Here is a 22,382-nt window from a genome sequence, read left to right as displayed (position 1 = left end):
GAACAAGTGGGCATCACTCCTGCCCCTATGACTGCCTAGACCACCAGAGAGATTCCAGGTAAGCCTGGAGAAAAGTTATGGGGGTGAGAGGTGGGAGCTCAGGCTGGGCTTATCATTTGCTTTTGGGAAGGGAGGGAGAGGGGATAAGGATAGGGGGCACCCAAAGCCACGCTTGCTGCTACCCGGAAGTCAGGTGTCTAGATAGCTTCACTGCTAAAGTTAGGACAGCCTTTTCACTGCCCTAACTTTAACCACATACTTAACTGGTTAGCTGGCTGAATACTGCTGCTAACTGGTTAAGTACAGGCTCCGCCCATGGATCACACCAGCATTACCAGGCAGTGCAGGGGAAGTTCATGTGATATTCAGTGTCACTGTTTGGTTAACTGCCACTGAATATCAGTGCTTAGGCAGCCACCAGCAATTAAACTAGGCAGGAGCCTCTTCTGCTCTGTTAAATCACCTTGAATATCAGGCAGTATATTAATATATCACTATGTTGCTACTCACATAATACTAAGTTCCTGATTTTTTTCCGTTTCCTGATTCTTTTTCCATTTTAAAATTTTCTTCAATTCAAAGTTTCCAACTGGGAGATATAAATGTTTTAAATCACTCACCGTATACTATTATAGTTACTGTGGCTTGGTGTTGTTGTTTTCCCCCCCTTGTTTGAATATTCACAGTGTAACTGCCATTGTCAATTATATTAACTCCTGAGATCTCCATGGAGCAGTTTGGAAATCCCCTCACCCTACCCTCATAAGGAGGAAAGGTTTGCTCAGGAGGTGTAGCAGTTGGGACATAGCTCAGCATCAGATTTTCCTGTATGCACTCCCCTCTGTGCCAGCTGAAGAACACAATATTCCCAGTGACACCACTGACAGACAGCAGGACATTCTCTCCCACCATTGCAGTCTTCGGTATGGGGACAACAGATATTTGTGCAGAAATCCGCTGCCTCCATAAACCCAGAAACGCTGAAAGAGAAGGAGAGAAAAGAATCTTAGTGGGATTCAGCTCCCAGTGCTGACCTCATGTTTACACTGGCGACCTCACTGACTGTGTGGGTTGGTGTGTGTGTGGGGGGGGGGGGGGGCAGGGGGGTAGAGGAGCAAAAAACTATAGTTAACTGATTTTTCGCCACCTTCTCCAAAAAATTATGATGAAGGCACTAGCTTCTCTCTAAACACTTGAACAAGTGCAAAATATACAGCCACTTATCAAATAAAAACTGCACATCAATCTATATAAATGACAAGTGACCGACTCACCCGCAAAAGCGCAATAGATCCCGAACGTTCAGAGCAAAAGTCCAAGTCCCGCCTCCACCAGCTCCAGAACCAGAAAGGAGGAGGAGTCAGAGGCGGTGAGGGGCGGAGAGAGTACAGAAAACAGCCCGAATGTACGGTATGTGGAGAGAAGGACGGGGCGTGGGAATCGGAGGGGGAAGGAGGAATGATTGAAGACCCCCCTCCCTGACGTTGCTGCCACCCCCCCTCCTTCCTGCCCGCCCAACCGGAGCCTCAGTTCATGGGGAAGCAGACAGAGGACGGCGTTTCCACCAGTGTTGGGGCCCGGAGAAGAGGTGAGCGGTTCCGACGCTGTCCCGAACCGACGAACACGAGGGCCACCTGGTCATGCGCCTGGTCTCTCTCCCACTGCCGAGTCGGAGGTGATACCCAATGGAACAACTGCCGCAGAAACTGGAGAGCACAAGGACCCAGCAGACGGCATTGCATCACCAAGGCAGCACTGCCGACGAACAGCACCGGAACGGCGGGGTATCCCGGAAATTAGTTTGTGAGGCCATAGGAAAACAAAAAATTTGCCCGTTTTTTTTATGGGCTTAACGGCTAGTATAAAATAATAAACTCTAATGTACAGCAATTATTTTTTTTTTTAGTTTTCTTCCTCAAAATTGTTTTCCTTCTCTACTTTAACATAGTTGTGCTATAGTTCCTTTTCCAGGTTCTCTTTCCTTCTATTTCTTTCCCATCCTCATTTCCCTTATCTGTCTCTTCAGCATTTTCCAGTCACTTCTCTCTAACCCCATCACCATCTCTTCACATCATTTTTTTTTACTGCTACTTATTGATATTTTACATCCTCTTTCACCCTATCTCCTCTCATCTTCTATCCCTCTACCCCTTCCTTTCCCTCTTCACCCCAGTTCCCTTATCTAAATCTCAGCTTCTTTATAGCCCAGCTTGCCTTCACCACCCCTCTGTTCCTCTGTCTCGAGCCCAAACATCCCAATTTCCCCAGAGGGTTCTAATTTTTTTTTTTAATGATAGCCAGCAAAGCTTTTAGTAACCACTTTCCCCTTCTATCCCCAGCTCAAAACAGTTCCCTCTGCCAAACCTCAATCTCCCTCTCTTTCAGTGCCTCCCCATAAGCCTCCCTCTGCTTCAGTTACCCTTCCTCCAGTCACCATGATATCCCCCTCAGTTATGAGCAATAGCTGACAGTGCCCATCACAGGATAACTGAATGAGTTCATGGCTGTCCTGCTACCACCTCTATTTGCAGTACATGTACCAACCTTTAGGGATAATGGATTCAGAAAAGACCAACACAGTGACCATGAGGGAATGCACATGCTTATTCAATGTACCTAAAATAACACTCCATCAGCTGCAATCTGCAGTCATTGGCACCAGGAGTTTAGTTGATATTGGTGACTGGCATTTATATATTTTTGGAGCCCTGGTTTACCAGTCAGTAGCGTAGGAAGAAAATAGATTTTGGGTGGGCCTAAGGGGGAAATAGGTGAGCACTAAAAGTGCTCCCCACCCCCACTCCCCTCAAGTCCGCCTCCCAAACTCAAGCTACATCAGCAGGTGCCACTGTTGGGTAGACCTGTGCCCACCCATAGCTATGCTGGTGCTACCAGTCCCTCTTCATCTCCATATCCCCATCTGTAAATCTTTCTCAATGCACAAGGAAGTGGGAGCAAAGGAAGGCTAGACAAATCCCAGGAACAATAAGGTTAAAAGTTTATTGCTATGGTGTGTAAAAAAACACTACAAAAATAACATAAAATCAGTGCTCAAAATACACTATTAAAACAGTACACAATAAAATAATATCAGTACTCAAAACTCAACTAATTCATATGAGCGAATCGAATTTCACTGAATTTCACTACAGCAGAAGTTAACTTGCTATGTCGCTTTAGATCTTGCCTTAAAGCCTCTGCCTTGCACAGGGCCTTTTGGTCTTCTTAGCACTTCTTTGCATCTGTGCTGAATAGCTAATAAGTTCACTAGCATGGATAGAAATGTACTGCACACTAATGTGTATGTTTAGTAGATTTTTGATATACTGCCTTTCTGTGGCACAACCAAAGCAGTTTACGTATTATATAAAGGTACTTTCTCTGTTTTGTACCTGAAGCAATGGAGGGTTAAGTGATATGCCCAGGGTCACATGGAGACAGTTTCCCCAGTTCTTAGCCCATTGTGCTATTAAGCTAATTATCCACTCCAAAGCAATCAAAGTGGAATACATTCCATACTGTAGTTATTTTTCTGTCCCTGGAGGATTTATAATCTGAGTTTGTACCTGAGGCAATAAAAGGTTAAATGACTTGCCCAAGATCACAAGGAGCTGAACTGAGATTTAAAACTGGGTTTTCCTGGTTCTCAGTCCACTGTTCTAACCATTATGTTAGTCCTCTACTCCAAACTCCATGTGGATGTTAGGTTTGCTCCTGTGCAAAAATGTGCACTAAAGCCAAGCTAAGTAGTGCACAAACCCTAGCACACTTTACTGCATTAGCCACTAACCTCTGGATTCTATACATCGCACCTAAATTCTCATGCACAAAGTGACTAATGAGCTCGGAAACATCAATAATTGGGTGCTAACAACCAATTATTGATGTTAATTGGCAGTCAATTATTTGTGTGCGCATGTCGCTGCACACTCTTCTATAAAAAACACAGCTCCTAATTTCAATTGCGCATATCTGAAAAGGAGCATATCAGGGGCATTCCAAAAAGTTGCACATGGATTTACAGAATTCATCTGAAGTGCGGTGCAGGCATTTATACCTGCTTTTAGCAGGCATAAGTATGACACCCAAAAGTTAGGTGCCAGGTCTGCACAGAACACTATTTATAAAATACTGCTTACCGCTCAATTTTTTGGTGCTGACATTTATTGAACTCTTTCCTGAGGGTAATTTTATAACAGAATGCCTAGGTTAATTGGGCAGGAAGCCACCTATTTTATAAAAGGCACATAAGCATCTATACGTCTTTATAAAATACTAGCACAAATCCTGCAGAAACAGAACTTATGGCTCCTAAGCAGTGCCCACAGTATAAGTATGTAAGTGTTGCCATACTGGAACAGACCAAAGGTCCATCAAGTCCAGTATCCCATTTCCGACAATTGCCAATCCAGGTCACAAGTACCTGGCAAGATCCCAAACAGTAAAATTCATTTTATGCTGCTTATCCTAGAAATAAGAAATGGATTTTCCCAAGTCCATCGTAATAATTGTTTATGGACTTTTCTTTTAGGATGTTATCCAAACCTTTTTAAAACCCTGCTAAGCTAACTGCTTTTACCAGATTCTCTGGAAATGAATTCCAGAACTTAATTATATATTGAGTGAAGAAATGCTTTCTTCAATTTTAAATTTACTACTTAGTAGTTTCATTATATTTTTGGAAAATGTAAACAAGCGATTCATAGCTACCCATTCCACTCCATTCAGTATTTTATAGACCTCTATCATATCTTCCTCAGTCATCTCTTCTTCAAGCTGAAGAGCCCTAGCTGCTTTAGTTTTTCCTCATGTGTAAACTGTGACTCCTCCCAAACCCTTCTTTGAGCACACCTACTCTACAAGTATGTGCGGCTTGCATCCCATGTACTTGTAGGCATAATCTGATTTTTTAAAAGAGACCTCTTGTGTGTGAAAAGATGTTATAAAATTACATGGTTAGTGAACTTCAGCAAGTCATTTTCAGGGCTGACTCAGCCGCTAGGTGATAAGGCAACAGGCTTTGTGGATGGCAATGCAGCATCAGCACAAACAGCAAAGGTATCACTTTAAAGCCACTATCAGTGGCAGACCTTTCAGCATCTGTGCACATGCACTTAAGGCTTGCCCCCTTGAGAGGCAATGGAGGACACAGCAAGCTTTAAGTCTGAGCAGGATGCTGAAAGGCAAAGGCCCACCTCTGAAGGCTAGAATACGAACTTGGTCCAGTGGCTGGAGCCGCAACAGCAGTGGTGGAAGGGGAGGGACAAAAATCCTGGACACTGGAAGCGGGGGATAGAAAAGGGAAGATTTTGGAGACCTAGGGTGGTATTAGAGAAGACCTAGACTATGGGTTGTGCCAACATGCATGGTTGCTTAGGCTGTCCCTGGTCACCATCTGTCTTTTGTTATCTATTGTATCCAGGGCTGGCTTAAACCATTAGGCAGACACTTAGGAGGCGGCAAATAGCTGCCTTAAACAGTATATCCTGTCAGTTACAAAAGCTCAAAGAACCATCAGCGTGTAACTTTATCTGCAGTGAATGTAGGCAGTTTTTATACAGTCCATATACCCAGGTAAATTTCTTTTGGAATACTGCCATATAAAATATATGAGAAAAGGAAAGGGAAATGGGACTTGATATACCACCTTTCTGTGGTTTTTTGCAACTACATTCAAAGCTGTTTACGTGGAGGGGCATAATTGAACACGAACACCCATCTCCATGGGCGTCTATCTCCGAGAACAGGTACGTGAAGGGGCGGGACAAACCGTTTTTTCGAAAAAAAAATGGACGTCCATCTTTTTTCCGATAATACGGTTTGTGCCAGCCAAATGCATCGGATTTGTGCGGATTTGAGCTGGGCAGTATTCTTTTTCAGCTATAATGGAACCAAAGGCGCCCAGCTCAAAAACGAACAAATCCAAGGCATTGGGTCATGGGAGGGGCCAGCAGTGGCATTCCTAGGGGGGCAGACACCCGGGGCGGCGCCCATATTTTGTTTCGATAATACGGTCGGGGACGCACAAATCTTAAAATTTAGGTCATCCTTAGAGATGGTCGTCCATCTCAGAAACAACCAAATGCAAGCTCTTTGGTCATGGGAGGAGCCAGCATTCGTAGTGCACTGGTTCCATTCACATGTCAGGACACCAACCGGGCACCCTAGGGGGCACTGCAATGGACTTCAGAAAAAGCTCCCAGGTACATAGCTCCCTTACCTTGTGTACTGAGCCCCCCAACCCCCCCCCCCCAAAAAAAAAAACCCACTCCCCACAACTGTACACCACTATCATAGCCCTTATAGGTGAAGGGAGCACCTGTGGGTACAGTGGGTTTTTTGCTGGGTTTTGGAGGGCTTGCTGTTTCCTCCACAAACATAACAGGTAGGGGGGGATGGGACTGAGTCCGCCTGTCTGAAGTGCACTCACCCACTAAAACTGGCCCAGGGACCTGCATACTGCTGTCATGGGCCTGAGTATGACATCTGAGTCTGGCATAGAGGCTGGCATGAAATATTTTTAAAGATGTTGTTGAGGGTGGGAGGGGGTTAGTGACCACTGGGGGAGTAACGGGAGATCATCCCCGATTCTCTCCAGTGGTCATCTGGTCAGTTTGGGCACCTTTTAGTGCCTTAGTGGTAAGAAAAATAGGTCCGGATGAAAATGTCCAAGTGTTCGTCGGGGACGTCCTTGTTTTTTTCAATTATGGATCAAAGACATCCAAGTGTTAGGCACGCCCAAGTCCCGCCTTCGCTACACCTCTGACACGCCCCCTTGAACTTTGGCCGTCCCTGCACATCTCTAGCTGGGAGATATAAATGTTTTAAATCACTCACCGTATACTATTATAGTTACTGTGGCTATGTGTTGATGTCCCCCCATTGTATGAATATTCACAGTGTAACTGCCATTGTCATTAGTATTAACTCCTAAGATCTCCATGGAGCAGTTTGGAAATCCTCTCACCCTACCCTCATAAGGAGGAAAGGTTTCCTGAGGAGGTGTAGCAGTTTGGACATAGCTCAGCATCTGATTTTCCTGTATGCTCTCCCCTTTGTGCCAGCTGAAGAACATAATATGTCCAGTGACACCACTGACGGACAGCAGGACATTCGCTCCTACCACTGCGGTCTTTGGTATGGGGACTACAGATATTTGTGCAGAAAGCTGCCAGCTCCATAAACCAAGAAACACTGAAAGAGAAGAAGAGAAAAGGGAAAGTTTAAAACCTCAAATAACAATAAACATTAATTAATTTTTTTTTATTTCAAATTTACTATACTGCCTTAATTGACTTGTTGGACAAGGCAGTGGACATACTATATATTTATCGAGACTTAGTGCTTCTGCCCTATAAAATAATCAAATGCATCCCCTCCTCACGACACCTTCCTTGATATCAACACTGGGACAGCAGAGCAAGATGTAATGCTGTCCTACTGTATATCTTCATGCTTTCAGTATACATTAGAAGAACAATTAACTCTGTAAGGGTTGGCATGCACCTCTGTATTCTCTTATTTCTTCAATTCAGGGGCAATGCACACCAGGAACAGCCTAGAATCTATTTACTGTATTTATTAGTCGCCCAATCCCTAAAGATAGGTTCTTAGTAATATACACCAGGGGTTACAAAATTAAGACAGATTCAAAAACAATACTTAGTTATTGTTAGTATTGTGCTTTGCAAAAATAAAAAGGTATCATACTCTGGAAACTTAAGTAAGAAGAAATTTGTCTCAAGTGTGAAGGCAGACTGTTTCACAGCTTAGTCACTTGCAATAGGAAAGATGAATCAAAAATTCACAAATCAAATTCAAATTTGAACAAACAGTGATGTCAACTCTGTGAATGTTTAGGTGCAAAAATTACTAAGCAACATGAGAAATACTGGGGCTTTTTAACTAAAATGCGTAGGCACCTACGTGCGTACAATGCACATCAAATTAGAACTACCACCCAGCTACCGTGTGCCCCGGGTGGTAATTCTAATTTTGAAATGCGTCCATAACATGCGGCAGAAAATAATTGTTATTTTCTACTGCTTGGTGCTAACTGGGCGGTAATCAGCAGTGTACGCGTGCTGATGATTACCACCCGGTTAACACATGAGACCTTACCGTTAAGTCAATGGGTGGCAGTAAGGTCTGAAGCCCAAAATGGATACAAGCTGATTTTTATTTTGCCGCATGTCCATTTTTTTGTGTGTGTGTTTAAATCTCTTTATTATTATACATTTTATACAAGCATATCACTTGCAAAAGAAAATTTTCACTATGGTAATAATTCTAAGGAAATTATCTGTACACAAATTAAATAATTCTATAGTTTCCTATAAGTCCACTACCAGAGTCCAATAGTCCTATAAAGGAGACAAAGGAAAATAATCTTTACATCAAATTGAGTTTCAGACAGGTTTCTATTCGGTTTTTTCTTATATAAGAGCTCTTCTAGCTGTTATAAAGGAGGACAATTGGTCAGGATCAAAATATACATATTTCACTGACTGGTAGGAAATTAAACATTTACATGGGTATTTAAGATAAAATGTTGCTCCCATTTGGAGTACCTCCTGCTTCATTTGCAAAAACAATTTCCATCGCCTTTGCGTTTCCCTCGCTAGATCTGGAAAAACATGAGTTTGCAAACCACGAAAAATTGTATCTTTCTTCTGAAAGAATTTTTTTAAGATCCAGATCTTGTCAGAGTTGTTGTAGGAGGTGGAAGGCCTCCAATTATTTAATATACAGAATAAATTCCTCATATTTGGACAGGGAGAAATGGAGGTTTTTCTCTTTCCAAAAACAGGGGAAAGCTTGCTGGAATAGCAATTCACTCCCCTCCCTTTCTCCCTCCTCTTGCATAAGTCAGGTGAATTGTAAACCTGATTTACCCACAGTTTCTCCCACTAAGTGTGAATGGCCTAAGGGAATTCCAGAGACAGAGTTTCTTTCCCATGTCCTTTGAGGAAAGGCCACTTCAAAGACTCTTTTTGTTGTAACTGTAAGAGGACATAACACATAACACTTGCAGAAGACATCTTTCTAACACAAAAGATCCATACTGTATCTCGCAAAGGAGAGGCAGATCGAACTCCTTTAAGAAAAGGATCTCTGGAGCCAAATGGCAATAGTTTTATGACAGGCAACAATAGTTCTCTTTGAACACAAAGGAAACCCATGTTATAATATCAACACAGGATCTGAGCAGGCAAGAAAGAAATCTAACACCTATCTGTAGGGAAGCAGTTTTGGTCTTTAGAATAAGAATGACTTGGGCTATCAGAAGCTTGGGAAAACATGACCTCCAAAAGGAAAGTAATTAACTCTTGCCTCCTCTTCTTAGAATTAGAATAATAAATAAGAATAAAGGAAAATATACTAAAACAAAAACATCAAAAGACCTGAAATATATTCTTTTGAAGGTATGACCAGAAGAGAGGTAATAATCTAAAACCACCCTGTCACTTCATGACAATAGACCAAAATGTAACTTCTAAAAGAAATGTAAACATATGCCATGCACATCCTTTGTCATAAAGATCCTGACTGTATCCTGACTGTATTTACAAGATGCTAATTAGGGAGGGAAACGTCCCTCCCTCCTTCTTGCTCTTTTGTACTGAACGAGAAAGAAAGTTCTATATATTATGTCTTTGCCAGATAAGAAGTTGGTCAGTGTATAGTGCAACCTGCCCCATGCCAAGGGATAGAGAGCCTGACCTGACCACTTTCCATTGTCATTCCATGTTTTTCTCCTCTTTTCTATACTAGACTATACTTGACTATTTTCTTATTTTTTTATCCTAATCTCTGGATAATTAAATAAACCAGTGTTAACCCCAAGAAGCGCTTCTTTGGTCTCTTTTTATGTTTCAACATTTTTATTAAGATCCAACTGACACAGTGCAAACATTACACCATTCACAAGAAATACAAACATAGGCTTGCAGTAAGTTCACACCCTCCAATACTATTCCATATTCTATGGGATTTTTTACATGTATAGAACACTCAAGAGTAATTCAATGTAAATTTATGTTTTAGGTGTCATCCCCTTTTCCCCTATCCCCCTCCCCCCACCCCCCTCCCAAGAATCCATCCCCCACCCACATCAATGCAACTAAAGATTCTCCAGAAGGAGGCACATTTACATCCAAATCATACATTGTATACCCTCCCCCCTCCGTTATATTCTCCCTCCCCCCCCCCAAAAAAAATAAATAAATAAAAAAAAATAAATTATAAGCCGTTTAACACTGAACTGCGCGCGCGTGGAGTCAGAGACTGGATATAGGAACCCCAAGTCTCCAGAAACTGTGACCTCTTCTTCTGTGAGGGTCCCACCGCCCTTCGCTCGTGCAATAGAAGACTGTGAAATCTGTTCCTCCAATGCCAAAAATCAGGTGGGTCCGCAGAGACCCACCCATGCATAATCACTTTTTTCCCCATCAAACAGGCCCTGCGAATCAGCTGCCTCGAGCCCCTCTTCTGGAAGGCAAAAAGCTCATATTTATCAAATAGTATCCCCAGAGGCGTAAAACTTATTCGAGACTGTACCAACCCCTCCAGATATTCTATGATCTGATGCCAGTATTTTTGTGTGGCAGTGCAACCCCAAAGACAGTGGTACAGTGTGCCTTCCTGCCTCCGACACTTAGAGCAGAGTGGATCGGGCACCCCTCCCATCTTAAACAGCTGCGTCTTGGTCATATAAGCCCTGTGTAGGATTCGGAATTGGCATTCCCGCAGACTCGCATTTACTGAGATCTCCGGGATTCGGGACACCAACTTTGTGTAGTCTAAAGTCAATCCGGGTCTCTGCATGTCACGGGCCCATCGAGTGGTGATTGCTTCGGTCTGTCTCTGCGGGTCTATTACCCATAGAAGCTTATGTAGACTCGAAATTGAGGGCCGCTGTCCCGGGGTCTCCTTAAAGAACTCTCTGACTTTCCTCCCATGTCCACAATTCAACTGTTCCATGTTGAGAGACCGAATATAATGAGCTAATTGCTGGTATGCAAATTCATGACTGGCACTAATTCCTACCCCCAATGCTCCCAAGGTTAGAAGGCCACCCCTCGTCCCTAATACATGTTCTACCCTTGTTATTCCCAGTAGTGCCCATCTCCGAAACACCTGATTCTCAGATCCAGGCGTAAATGTTGGGTTTCCCTGCAACGGTAATAGATCAGATATATCCGCTCCCAAACCCCAGTACCTATTTAATTCCCGCCACACCTCCCTTATTGGTCTTAGCAACAAACTACCTCTAAATTGTGACGGTACCGAACTCTGCGGACCATGTAATAAATAGTGTAAGTGAAAGGGCGCAAAAAAAGCTTGCTCCAGTTTCCGCGGCGTATAATCATGTCTGTCCAGCAGCCAGTCAACCAAATGTCTTAGCAGACAAGCCTGATTATATTTTTGTATATCTGGCAGGCCAAAGCCTCCCACTTTCCAAGTGCCCATTAACAAATTCAGCGGCAGCTTAGACTTTTTCCCCCCCCAAACAAACTTTCGTAAGTGCTGGTTGAATTTCGTAATATCTTTATTTCGCAAACGCAGTGGAAGAACCTGCAGCATGTACAGCCATCTAGGGAACTCTGCCATGCGAAATAATTGGACTCTCCCATATAGCGACAGCGGCAGAATTGCCCATTTTTGTAGCCTAAGCTGCATATTCTCCAACAGCCGTGTATAATTAAGATTATAAAATTCCGTCGTCCTCATGGCTATCTGTACCCCCAGATATGTAAAACTCCCTTTGGCCCATTTTAAGGGGAACCCACTCCCCCACTCCGCCTTCACATCATCCCTTGCCGTTAGTGCCAAAGACTTGGAAAAGTTGAGTTTGAATCCAGCATAATCCCCATATTCCTTAAACAATTCTAACAGCGCCTGTAGAGATTTCTTAGGGTCCGTGATGTGTACCAAAATATCATCCGCAAAAGCTGAGATCTTAAAACCCATCTCTCTCCATTTTACTCCTGCAATTTCCGGATGCGACTCAATCTCTCGTACCAAGGGGTCCAAAGTCAGAACAAACAGCAATGGGGAGAGCGGACACCCCTGTCATACCCCTCTTCGAACCTGGAATTCCCGTGATTTCTCTCCATTAATCCACAGGAACGCCCGAGGATCTACATACAGCGCTCCCACCGCAGTGCGGAAGAAACCCTCGATGCCCACCCTCTGCATCACAGCAAATAAGAACTGCCACGCCACCCTATCAAAGGCCTTCTCTGCGTCGAAACTTATCAGCAGAGAAGGCCGTCCCTGTTCCTCCACCTTCTCCAAGGAAGCAATAAGGGCCCTCATGTTACTTACCACCGATCTACCCCTCACAAACCCCACTTGTGGCGACGCTACCAAACCAGGGAGCACCCGCGCCAGTCTGTTAGCGAGAATTTTCGCGTACAATTTAGCGTCGCAATTTAACAGCGAAATTGGTCTATAGGAACCCATATCTTCTGGGTTTTTCCCCGGTTTCAACAACACGATCATTTTTGCTTTGGTAAAAGACTCCGGGACCTTACCAGAAAGCGCTATGGAGTTAAACAGATTTAACAAAGGCGGAGCTACCTGTTCATACATCAGTTTGTAAAAGGCTATACTGTAGCCATCAGGCCCTGGTGCCTTATGAATATCACTCTGTTGCAAAGCTAATATTAATTCCCCCTCCTCTATGGGGGCATTAAGAATTTCTTTCTGTGGTGTCGCCAACTCTGGCAGGTCAATATTATCCAGAAATAACATACTATCAGGTATTATATCTGTATCTGCTTCATACAGGTTTGCATAATAATTTCGAAAACTTTCGACTATGTCCTGCTCAAGCCTATGCACTCTACCATCCGGGTTTTGCACCTGCAGGATCCGGGATATCCCCCTTGACCCTCTGGCAAACCGGCCCAACAAGTGCCCTGCCTTGTTCCCATACATAAACAACTGATGTTTATAATACATAGTCGATTTGTATGCCCTCTCCTGCAAGAGCTCATTTAATGCCCTCTGAGACTCCAAGTACACCAATTTCTGTTTCTCCGTCTGGACCCTCCCATAGCTCCGCCGCTGCACCCGAACCTCCCTTTCCAAGCGCAAGATCTCCTGATCCCTGTGCCTCCTTTTCCATGCTCTATATGCGATTATTTCTCCTCTCAGCACCGCCTTTGCGGCTTCCCAATATAACCCATGTTGTTCTATATGACCCTTATTGTGGAGTGCATATTCCCTCCACTTTCCCTGAAGATGTTCCTGAAATTTTGCATCTCGGTAAAGCTCAAATGGGAAGGACCACCCCCCATAACTCCTCTTACTCCCCGCTATTTCCAGTGTTACCCATACTGGTGAATGATCTGAAATTTCTCCTGGCCCAATCTCCGCTGCCACAGTTTTAGAGAAGAGTGACCTTGAAATGAATATATAATCAATCCTAGATGAAGATAAATGGGCTCTGGACAAGTGTGTGTAATCTCTACACCCCGGATGGAGCACCCTCCACACATCTATCAATTCAAGGGTAGTGCACAAAAACGGCAATCCCTTGGAATAGAATCTCTGCCCCAAGCCCCCCTGACTTGTCTTGTCCAATTTTGGGTCGTAGACCATGTTAAAATCCCCCCCTAGGACCACCGGTCCCTGCTGGTAAGGGGCTAGCAGTGTCACGATTTCTGAATAAAAGTTTTTATCATAGACATTGGGCGCATATATATTACAAAAAGTGTAGGAGGCCCCTCCCAACTCTGCCTCGACCAACACATATCTACCCATAGAACTTCTCTTTACTGTTTTGATATTTAATTGCAACCCCTTCCTGAATAGGATCAGTACTCCAGCCTTCTTTTTGTGTGCTGGGGATCCAATTACAGCTTCTACCCAGCCCTGCTTAAATTTATCCTGCTCTATGGAAGTCAAATGTGTTTCTTGAAGGAATGCTATGTCCACCGCATGGCGCCTCAGAGCCTGCTGAATTTTTTTCCTCTTTATGGGCGATGAGACCCCCCCCCCCACATTCCAAGACATTAACTTAACCTGCCCCAGCGCTCCAAGTTAAGGCTTTTCTCAATTTGTTCAATTGTCTAATGTATGGAGAGAGCACCCCCCAGCCCTCAGGTACTCCCTCGTCTAGCCACCAGATGATCCTTTGCCTCCCCCCAGCGCACGCAGTCAGTCCACCATGAATATAAACTGTCCCAAAAACAAACCCCAAAAAACTCCAGAACTCCCCCCCTCGCCCTCCCCCTTTTGTACCCCCCATTCTCACCAACCGTCCGGAGTCCTTCCGGAACACTTCCATTCTGGGCCTGAAGCCACCCTATTCAACTATATCCTACCCGCCTCCATCCCCCCTCTTCCCCCCTCCCATATATAAGCGGCTGACAGTTCTCACTGTCCAAATCTCATATCTCTCCATCCCAGCTCTCCTTCAATGCATTCGAAAGACATGACCCATGCATTATTTATGAGAGAGCCATAGACACTTTCCATCCACTGCCCTCCTATTCACTTCTATTCCACTCCTCCCATCCTCCTTCCCTGTCCCAACCTTTTATATTCCCTCCTAACACATGCATACCACACCCCCTCTATTCATACTTGTCCTCATCAACCATCCATTTATCCTGCATACGAGTAACTCTTTCCTATAATCCCCCCTATTCAGATCCTTAGGAGCCCCAACAAACATCTCCCCCCTACTTCTGTCTTTATCTTACAGGAGACCTGCGACAGCCTGAGACATACTCTAAGGACTTCCCTCCAGTCCCCTCTATCAAGAGAAACCCCCCAAGCTCAAGTCTAAATGGTTCATTACTTCCCAGGTTAATCAATCAATACAAACGCCCCACCACATTTTGCATCTGCTGCCTATAATAACTTCTTACGAATGTCCAGCTATACCAGCTTTTCCTCTTCCTGCTTTATCTCCCGATTTCCAGTGTCTCTTAAATCTCAGCTGTGCTCTTTTTGCAGGCTTGTAGATTCTTATCATGTTGCTAACGACAGTTCCTGCCTATGTGAACTGCCGACCTTATCAGCTGCCTATTGTCTTAACACTTCGGCAATTTGCTCCTTCACAGTCCACTGTCAGTAGAATGATTTCCTGGGCTCAAAACTCCCTAATACAAGGTGGAAACAACTGCTTCAAACGAAACTTGGCATCAGGGTTCTCACCAAACTACAACTTAAATCAACTGCTGTCTCGAAGTTTAACTTACTGGTTCGTCTGTCTACTGCAGACTCAGCTGCTACCTCTCTGTTGTCTGCTCGCATGTCCAGCAGTTCTGCTTTCACTCTGGTGCAGCTCTCTTTTTGACCACTTCCTCCAGATAACCATTAGCGTCTTCCACTCGTTCAAAAAATAACACCTTGTCTTGTTCCATAACTTTCAGTTTCGCTGGATACAAGAGGCTGAAACGAATCTTGTGTGCAAAAAGTGCCGAGCATGCTGGTACAAATGCCCTCCGAGCTGCAGCTACTTTGGTCGAATAGTCCTGAAAACAAAGGACTTTGTTGTTCTGATATTTCAGGTGGTTGCCTCCCCGCAGCGATTGTAAAATTTTTTGCTTGTGGGCATCATTAAGCACTTTAAGGATTGTCACTCTGGGGCGAGTTTCAGCTGCCCTTCGCGGCCCCAGCCTGTGTGCTCTCTCTATACGGAGCTCCCCCACCAACTCCGGTAACTTCGCTGCTTCCGGTATCCATTTTTCAAGAAAACTTCTGAGGTCTTTCTCTCCCAGGGACTCCGGTAGACCTACCAACCGGAGGTTGTTCCGTCTTGCACGATTCTCAATGTCTTCTAACCGTTCCTCCAATTCAGTGACTCGCTTTAGCAGTGCGGGGGTATCACCAGACAGCTTCTGCACCGTGTCTTCAACACTGCTGACTCGCTGTTGTACCTCCCGCAGGTCTGTCACGATGGTTGCGTATCTCTCCTCCATGCTGTTTAATTTGTCCAATATTTTTTGAAATTTGTCATCAACCGACAATTCCACTGCCTCCGACACTTCCCGTATAATCTCCGCTGCCCATTGCGAGCTCGGAGTCGGAGACGGCGGCTGGCTCTTGTCCGCCATTTTAGCCTCCGCTCCGCGCCCTTTCTCTCGGCTCTCTTTTTTCAGTGTCTTGGACGCCATACCTCTCGATTTCTCTCCTTTTGTGTGTCTCGCTCTCCTTGTTCAATCTTAACCGCTTGCTAATTGCTTTTCGGGGGGATATCAGCTGATTCTGATCAATGGCTCTTTCGGGCGCTTCAGAGCAGTGAGATCAGGCGTCCTCACTCCTCCATAGCCCAACCGGAAGTCGCCCCTTTGGTCTCTTTTTGTCTTTGTTGCAGTATAAATAGTACTACCCGCAGTCTGGTTCTTAAGGTAACGGATGAGAGGATTGTATTGTGTGAGTAGTGCCCAGCCGTGATTGGAGACTCTGGAGGCGTGGCACGAAAAGCACAAACAGAGGGTAACGCTACTGTAGCCAACAAAGTAGTAGCTGTTATTTGCTCTGTATCTGACATTTCAAGCAAAGCTGAAACATCAAGTGGTTGATCATTTTGAATATTATTCCTTTGTTGATTGTCCAAAACCCTCACAGGAATATAAAAGACCTGTGAAAAGGGTGGTATATCTTTGTCTTCTATTTCTAATATTTCTTTAAAGTAATTTTTCAACATTTCTCTAGGTGAAATTAAAGGTTGTCGTGGGAAATTAATAAAACAGAGATTATTACTTCTCGAGGTGTTCTCCAACATTTCTGATTTTCTCCTCAAATTGATCAAATCTTTAAGCATTGTTGTTTGCAAAGTCTGTGACTCTGAGGAGACTTTTTCCTGTTTCACCATGTCTTCTTTAACAGCTTTCACCTCATTTTCTATTTTTTTTAATTTCCCATCTAGCATCACAACTTCATTGGATATTTTTCTCATTGGGGGCATAAAGTCTTCCCCATTTCTGAAATTAACAGCCACAGATTATCTAAAGTCACTTCTTGTGGTTTTTGAAAACGTTTTGCAAATGCTAAAGTCTCACTCTCTTCCTGTCAGGGGCGTAGCTACGGGTGGGCCTGGGTGGGCCCAGGCCCACCCATTCTCGGCTCAGGCCTGCCCATTTGGTTGTCCTTCTCCAATTGGAGGTGGGGGGCTGTACGGGGGTCTGGCCGGTGTGGCCTACATGCTCTACCGCCTCAGCCTGCACCGGCTCTTCGCGCCTCGCTGCTCGCGCTACCTGCGTGCCGCCTCCTGGAAGCCCCGCTGTGGGCGGCCGATGTCGAGCCCGAGACCCGCGCCGCCTTCCTGCTGGGCGGGGCCGGTGGCGGCGCTGGTGCACACAGCGCTGGAGCAACCCGAGGCGGCCGAGCAGGCCCTGGAGCGCTTCCGGCAGCTGGGCCCCGTCTGCGCGCCCTCCTCAGATCTCTTCCGTGGCTCCAACGAGCTCTTCGTGCGCCGCCCTGGAGCTGAAGCAGAGGCTGGGACAGTTGGTAAGTCGGTGTGGAAGGGGGGAACGGTTAGTGCGGACCCAGTGACGTACAACGGGATGGATCGTGCTGCACGGCAGGTGAATGAATGGGGAGAGAGGGAGAAAGAAGCAGGCGCTGGGTCGGGTCTTGCTGTTGCTGGAGGCATCTGCAGCTATGGTGGGTAGATGAAAGGGGAGAGAGCATCAGGGCAAAGATGGGAGATGCAGTGGATCTGGGGAAGGATTCAATTGGGACTGGGGAGGCTTTTATTCCGGGCCGGACTCAACTAATCTGGGATTGGGCCTTGCCTCACCACTGATCACCACCACCCTCAGCCCAAAGTCTCCTCAGGTAAAACAAATATGTGTCATTGTGGGCTTTTGGGTGAGGGTGGGCTCTTTGCTACAGTGCCGGGGGGGAAGGTGTGGAGGTATGTTGGTGGGTTTCTGGGCAGGGATGGGTTCAGTGCCCAGGTTAAAATAATAATTTTAAAAAGGTGTTTTATGTTGGCTTTTGGGTGGGGGTCGTGTCTGCAGTGCCCAAGCATGAAAAATTAAAATGTTTTACATTTAATGCTGATTGCTGATGAGCTTAAGGGTGGAGGGAGGGGGAGATTGGGAAGAGTAGGGGAGATGCCAGACTATTGGGGGGGGAACAGGTAGACAGTAGTACAGGGCTGATGCTAGGCTGCAGGGAGGGGTGGTGGAGCTAGGGTAGAAGTGATGCCTAGCTGCGAGATAGATGATGGGGAAGGGATGGAGAGGGCTAATGCTGGGCTATGGGGATGGATGAGGGTTAAAAAAGAAGGGAAGGGCAGGGAATGGAAGGGCTGATGCCGGGCTACAGGACAGTTTGTAATTTTTGGTCCTCTATTCTGTAATTCATGAGGGTTGGTATGTGTTCTGCATGTGACCAAGGTGAGAGAATCTGCTGGCATGTGGTTTATGTGGTGTTATGAGTCTGACTTGTCTGAATTTTCCAATGGAATGCAAATTCCTGCTATGTATATTCACCACTGTCTTTATAAAAGTACTGTTGTTAGTATTTGTGTTCAGAATTGGTGTTAAGAAGCTTCTTTGCAGGCTTTAGTGTTACTTCACAAAGCACCTGGTAGTGAAGGAATTTTGTATTGCTATTATTGAGGTGCCACCAGAATTTGAATATATTTTTCCTATGTAATTATATTGTAGGATCCTGCCATGTGTGTTGAGAGGTTTGCCGTTGTAGTAGACATACATATGATCAATTTTAAGATAATAGGATAATGTAATTATATTTAAAAATATCAATTTTTCCATTAACATTAAGTATGTACTGTATGTGGTTATATTGATGCAGGGCAGCTGTTGGGCAGACTACTTAGAAATCCATCATCAAGTGAATTCTAAGGCATTATTTTGTAGGATCCCAACAGACACTACTCATACTTATATACACAGTGCGTGCCCACCCATATTAGCTCTGGGCCCACCCAAAATCTGGCTAAGCCACTGCTTCCTGTGAAACATGTCTCTCACCTCCCAACGTCTCTCTGTCTCCTGCTGCATGTGGGACATCAGGGAGCTAGTTGTAAAAACTCCTATCTTCTCTGTTAAGGCTGCAACTGCTTCCCGTCCATGCCCGCCCTGAGGCACTTCGGTATTCAGGGCTAAGGACACTGCCAAGGGAGAGCTGCGTCCCACAGGTTGTGGGGGAGGGGCCCTTCCCTTGGGGCTCAGGGAGACTTCTAGTTCAGGGTTCAGCCCTAGGTCTCCTGTCCCAGGCTGAACCAGCGAACCGCTCACCGACTAACTGCCGAAACTTGAGCTCGCTGAAGGTAAGAATAAATCAAGCCTGATGAGACTAAAGGTCTTTGCTGCTGGGATGCAGTAGCAGAAGCTGCGCCTCGTCTCTTTGGCATTCTCAGGAAATAACTTTAGTTTAAAGCGAAAACCACAGGAGCTCAGAAAAACACGTCTGACTCAGTCAGCGGCCATCTTGGACTTGCCGCATGTCCATTTTTGGCAAAAAAAAAGCCTTTTTTGCAGGCACGCTGAAAAATGCTCACGTCCAATACACATGTCTACATCAGCACAGGCCATTTTTCAGCGCACCTTAATAAAAGGGCCCCACTCTGAGCAAAAATCTTGAAGAGTATTGAAAATTATACAAGACACTTTTTCAAAAAAACAAAACAAAACTGGGTCTGGACTGGTAGCCAGTGTAATCTCTTCAACAGGTGAATAATTCCATCACATTTCCAGACCCTAAAAATCAGTCTAGCAGCAGTATTTTGTAAAAACTGGAGCTGATTTACCATCTTTGAAGAAATTCCCAGCTACAAAGCATTACAGAAATTGATCTGAGGTAGGATGAAGAACTGGACCAGCAATCTGAAATGGTTCTCAGAAAAATAACATATAACCAAGAGATGATGTCTCTATTTGAAAATTACAGTTTCAAATCTTTTCACCTGTGGCTCCATAGTTAGAGCAGTGTCTATAATAGCCTCTAGAACTCTACATATTCTCAACCGAAAGAAATATTCCTGAATAGAGAGACAACTCAATAGGTACTTTATCTAGAACTAAGGTATGCTAATCCTCAACACGGACTTAGGGGTCCTTTTACTAAGCTGCATAAGTGTGCGTGCGCCCAACGTGCGCCAAAATGGAGTTACCACCCGGCTACCACGTGGCTCTTGAAGTAATTTCATTTTTGGCACACGTCTCATACGCGCTCCTGGAAAATATTTTTTCTTTTTGGCCATGTGTAGCAGATGCACGCCAAGTGGCATTTGACGTGCGTAGGTCATTACCACCCGGTTACCGCGTGAGTCTTTACCGCTAGGTAAATGGTTGGCGGTAAGGTCTCAGACCCAAAATGGGTGCACGGCAATTTTCTTTTTGCCACGCGTCCATTTTCAGCAAAAGTTTTAAAAGGCCTTTTTTACAGGCGCACTGAAAAATGGATCAGCGTGCGCCCAAAACCTGTGCCTACACTACCGCAAGCCATTTTTCAGTGCGCCTTTGTAAAAGGACCCCTTAGTGTACCAAAAAAGGCTTTCCACAGGATATGCTAAAGTGTTTTGTGGTAATTTCCCTGTTTGCATGCAGTAATCGCGCATAAACTATTTTTAGAATATTTTTGAGTGTGTGTGTCATGGGCAGAGCAAGCATGCTGGCCTAACCATGCACTAGCTGGTTAATGAAATATATAGATTTAAACAGTCACTGTAAATACTTTAAGATAAGGAACATCAACTTATAACAAGTTCTTGGGAAACTGAAAGTGTCCTCCCAATGGGACTAGCTTCCCTTTAAGAGCAGTCCCATTGCACAAGACTCAGGTCCCAGCTCTCAGTTGCCGATCTTTGTTTTTTTAAAAAAAAAACCTCTTCAAACAAAATCATCATCCCCTGCTGCAACGAGCTTACTAAGATACTTATAGTGAAACCCAAGTTCAGTGTCCAAATTCTTGTCTAAACTCCTCAGCCAATCTCCTGTGCTTTCTCCTTTCTATTCTCAGGCAATTTCAAACCTTCAAAAAACCATTTCAATAGCTGCCACCCCTCTCTCACCTTTTGCTTCCCTGGGGCAACAGCAGGGAAACAAAGAGGTCCTTTTACTAAAATGGCTTGCGGTAGTATAGGCATGGGTTTGGGGTGCGCACCAATCCGTTTTTCAGCACACGTGTAAAAAAGGCCTCTTTTAAAATTTTTGCCGAAAATAGACGTGCGGCAAAAGAAAAATTGCCACGCGTCCATTTTGGGTCTGCGACCTTACCGCCAACCATTGACCTAGTGGTAAAGATTCACGTGGTAACCGGGCAGTAATGACCTATGCGCGTATCAGATGTGCACCAAGAATGAAATTACCGCAACAGCCACGCAGTAGCCAGGTGGTAACTCCATTTTTGTGCATGTTGGGCTTACATAGATGCTTACGCGGCTTAGTAAAAGGGCTCCAAAGGAAAGGAAGGTCCACCTGTAATTTCTTTGTTTCAGGACCCTCTCACAACCTTCCCGGGCTGGCAACAAATAACATACCATAAGAAAAAAACTGAAAAAGAGTCTGCCTGTTTGAAACAGTGGCAAAAACATCTCTCTATCTTTCTGAGAGCTGATATCTCATAAATCAATGTACATGCCTTCTGATACAGGTTCAAGGAGTGTTGCTGTGGTATTCCTTGTCTCTGGGTCTGAGAGAGCTTCTATTTCCATGGGCTGGGGTGGCTTTCCCATCTGCTTCTCCTTAAAACTGTTTTCTGGGTAAAGCTCTAACCAAGGAGGTTGGATAAAACAGGAGACGAAGTGAGCCTATCTACCATTGTAAGAGCTGAAGCCAGTAGGCGGAGTTTGCCATGGTTTTAGTACACCCAAAACAATAGCAAACACTATTGAAAACAATAGCAAAAGATTATTAGAAATAAGGGACTGCCTATACTGGTCCGTCTGTAACAAGTCTAAAGCTGTTTCAGTTAGATAGGCAGTGCCTTAAAAGGTGGAGGAGAAAAGATTTTTCTTTTAACTTATTGGACAGCTTTTTAATTTATTTGAAAGCTTCCCAAATGTAGATATCAATATCATGAAATAACAGTTGAATATCACTAAAACAGCTTCAAAAATTATTGTAGCTAATAGGAACAGCAATTATAAACTCTGTATTTTGTGCACATTTTTCTACACTGTTCTATACAATATAGATGGCCAGATATCAGTGAGGATATCCTGTTTCCACATGGTTTCATCTTAACTGTTGTTGTAATCTGCCTTGGGAAGCCTGCTATTATAAATATGATGAAATATATTGACATTAAATGGATGTATAATTAAACTCTCCTGTCATTGGGGCACATGGAATCACATCTTCATCTGTTTCATAGAAGTTTAGATACACAAATGGATTATTCTGTTTTGAACATGTTTCAGGGGCAAGTGGTTTTATAAGTCA

At 44.5% G+C, this 22,382-nt stretch overlaps 1 protein-coding gene across 1 annotated transcript in view; it reads right to left on the bottom strand.

Moving 5' to 3' along the window:
* LOC115476779 (carcinoembryonic antigen-related cell adhesion molecule 16-like) overlaps positions 1-22,382 on the bottom strand; it is a 56,246-nt gene that overhangs the window by 11,704 nt on the left and 22,160 nt on the right. Inside the window, exons 3-4 of the mRNA XM_030213358.1 lie at positions 6,838-7,194; positions 621-980 (exon numbers count right to left, since the gene is read on the bottom strand). Of these exons, the coding sequence (XP_030069218.1) occupies positions 621-980; positions 6,838-7,194 (717 nt within the window). The remainder of the gene's footprint in view (positions 1-620; positions 981-6,837; positions 7,195-22,382) is intronic.

Source organism: Microcaecilia unicolor, chromosome 8 (genome assembly GCF_901765095.1).
Source record: "Microcaecilia unicolor chromosome 8, aMicUni1.1, whole genome shotgun sequence".
Lineage (NCBI taxonomy): Eukaryota > Metazoa > Chordata > Amphibia > Gymnophiona > Siphonopidae > Microcaecilia > Microcaecilia unicolor.
This window is presented reverse-complemented; position numbering and strand designations above follow the sequence as displayed.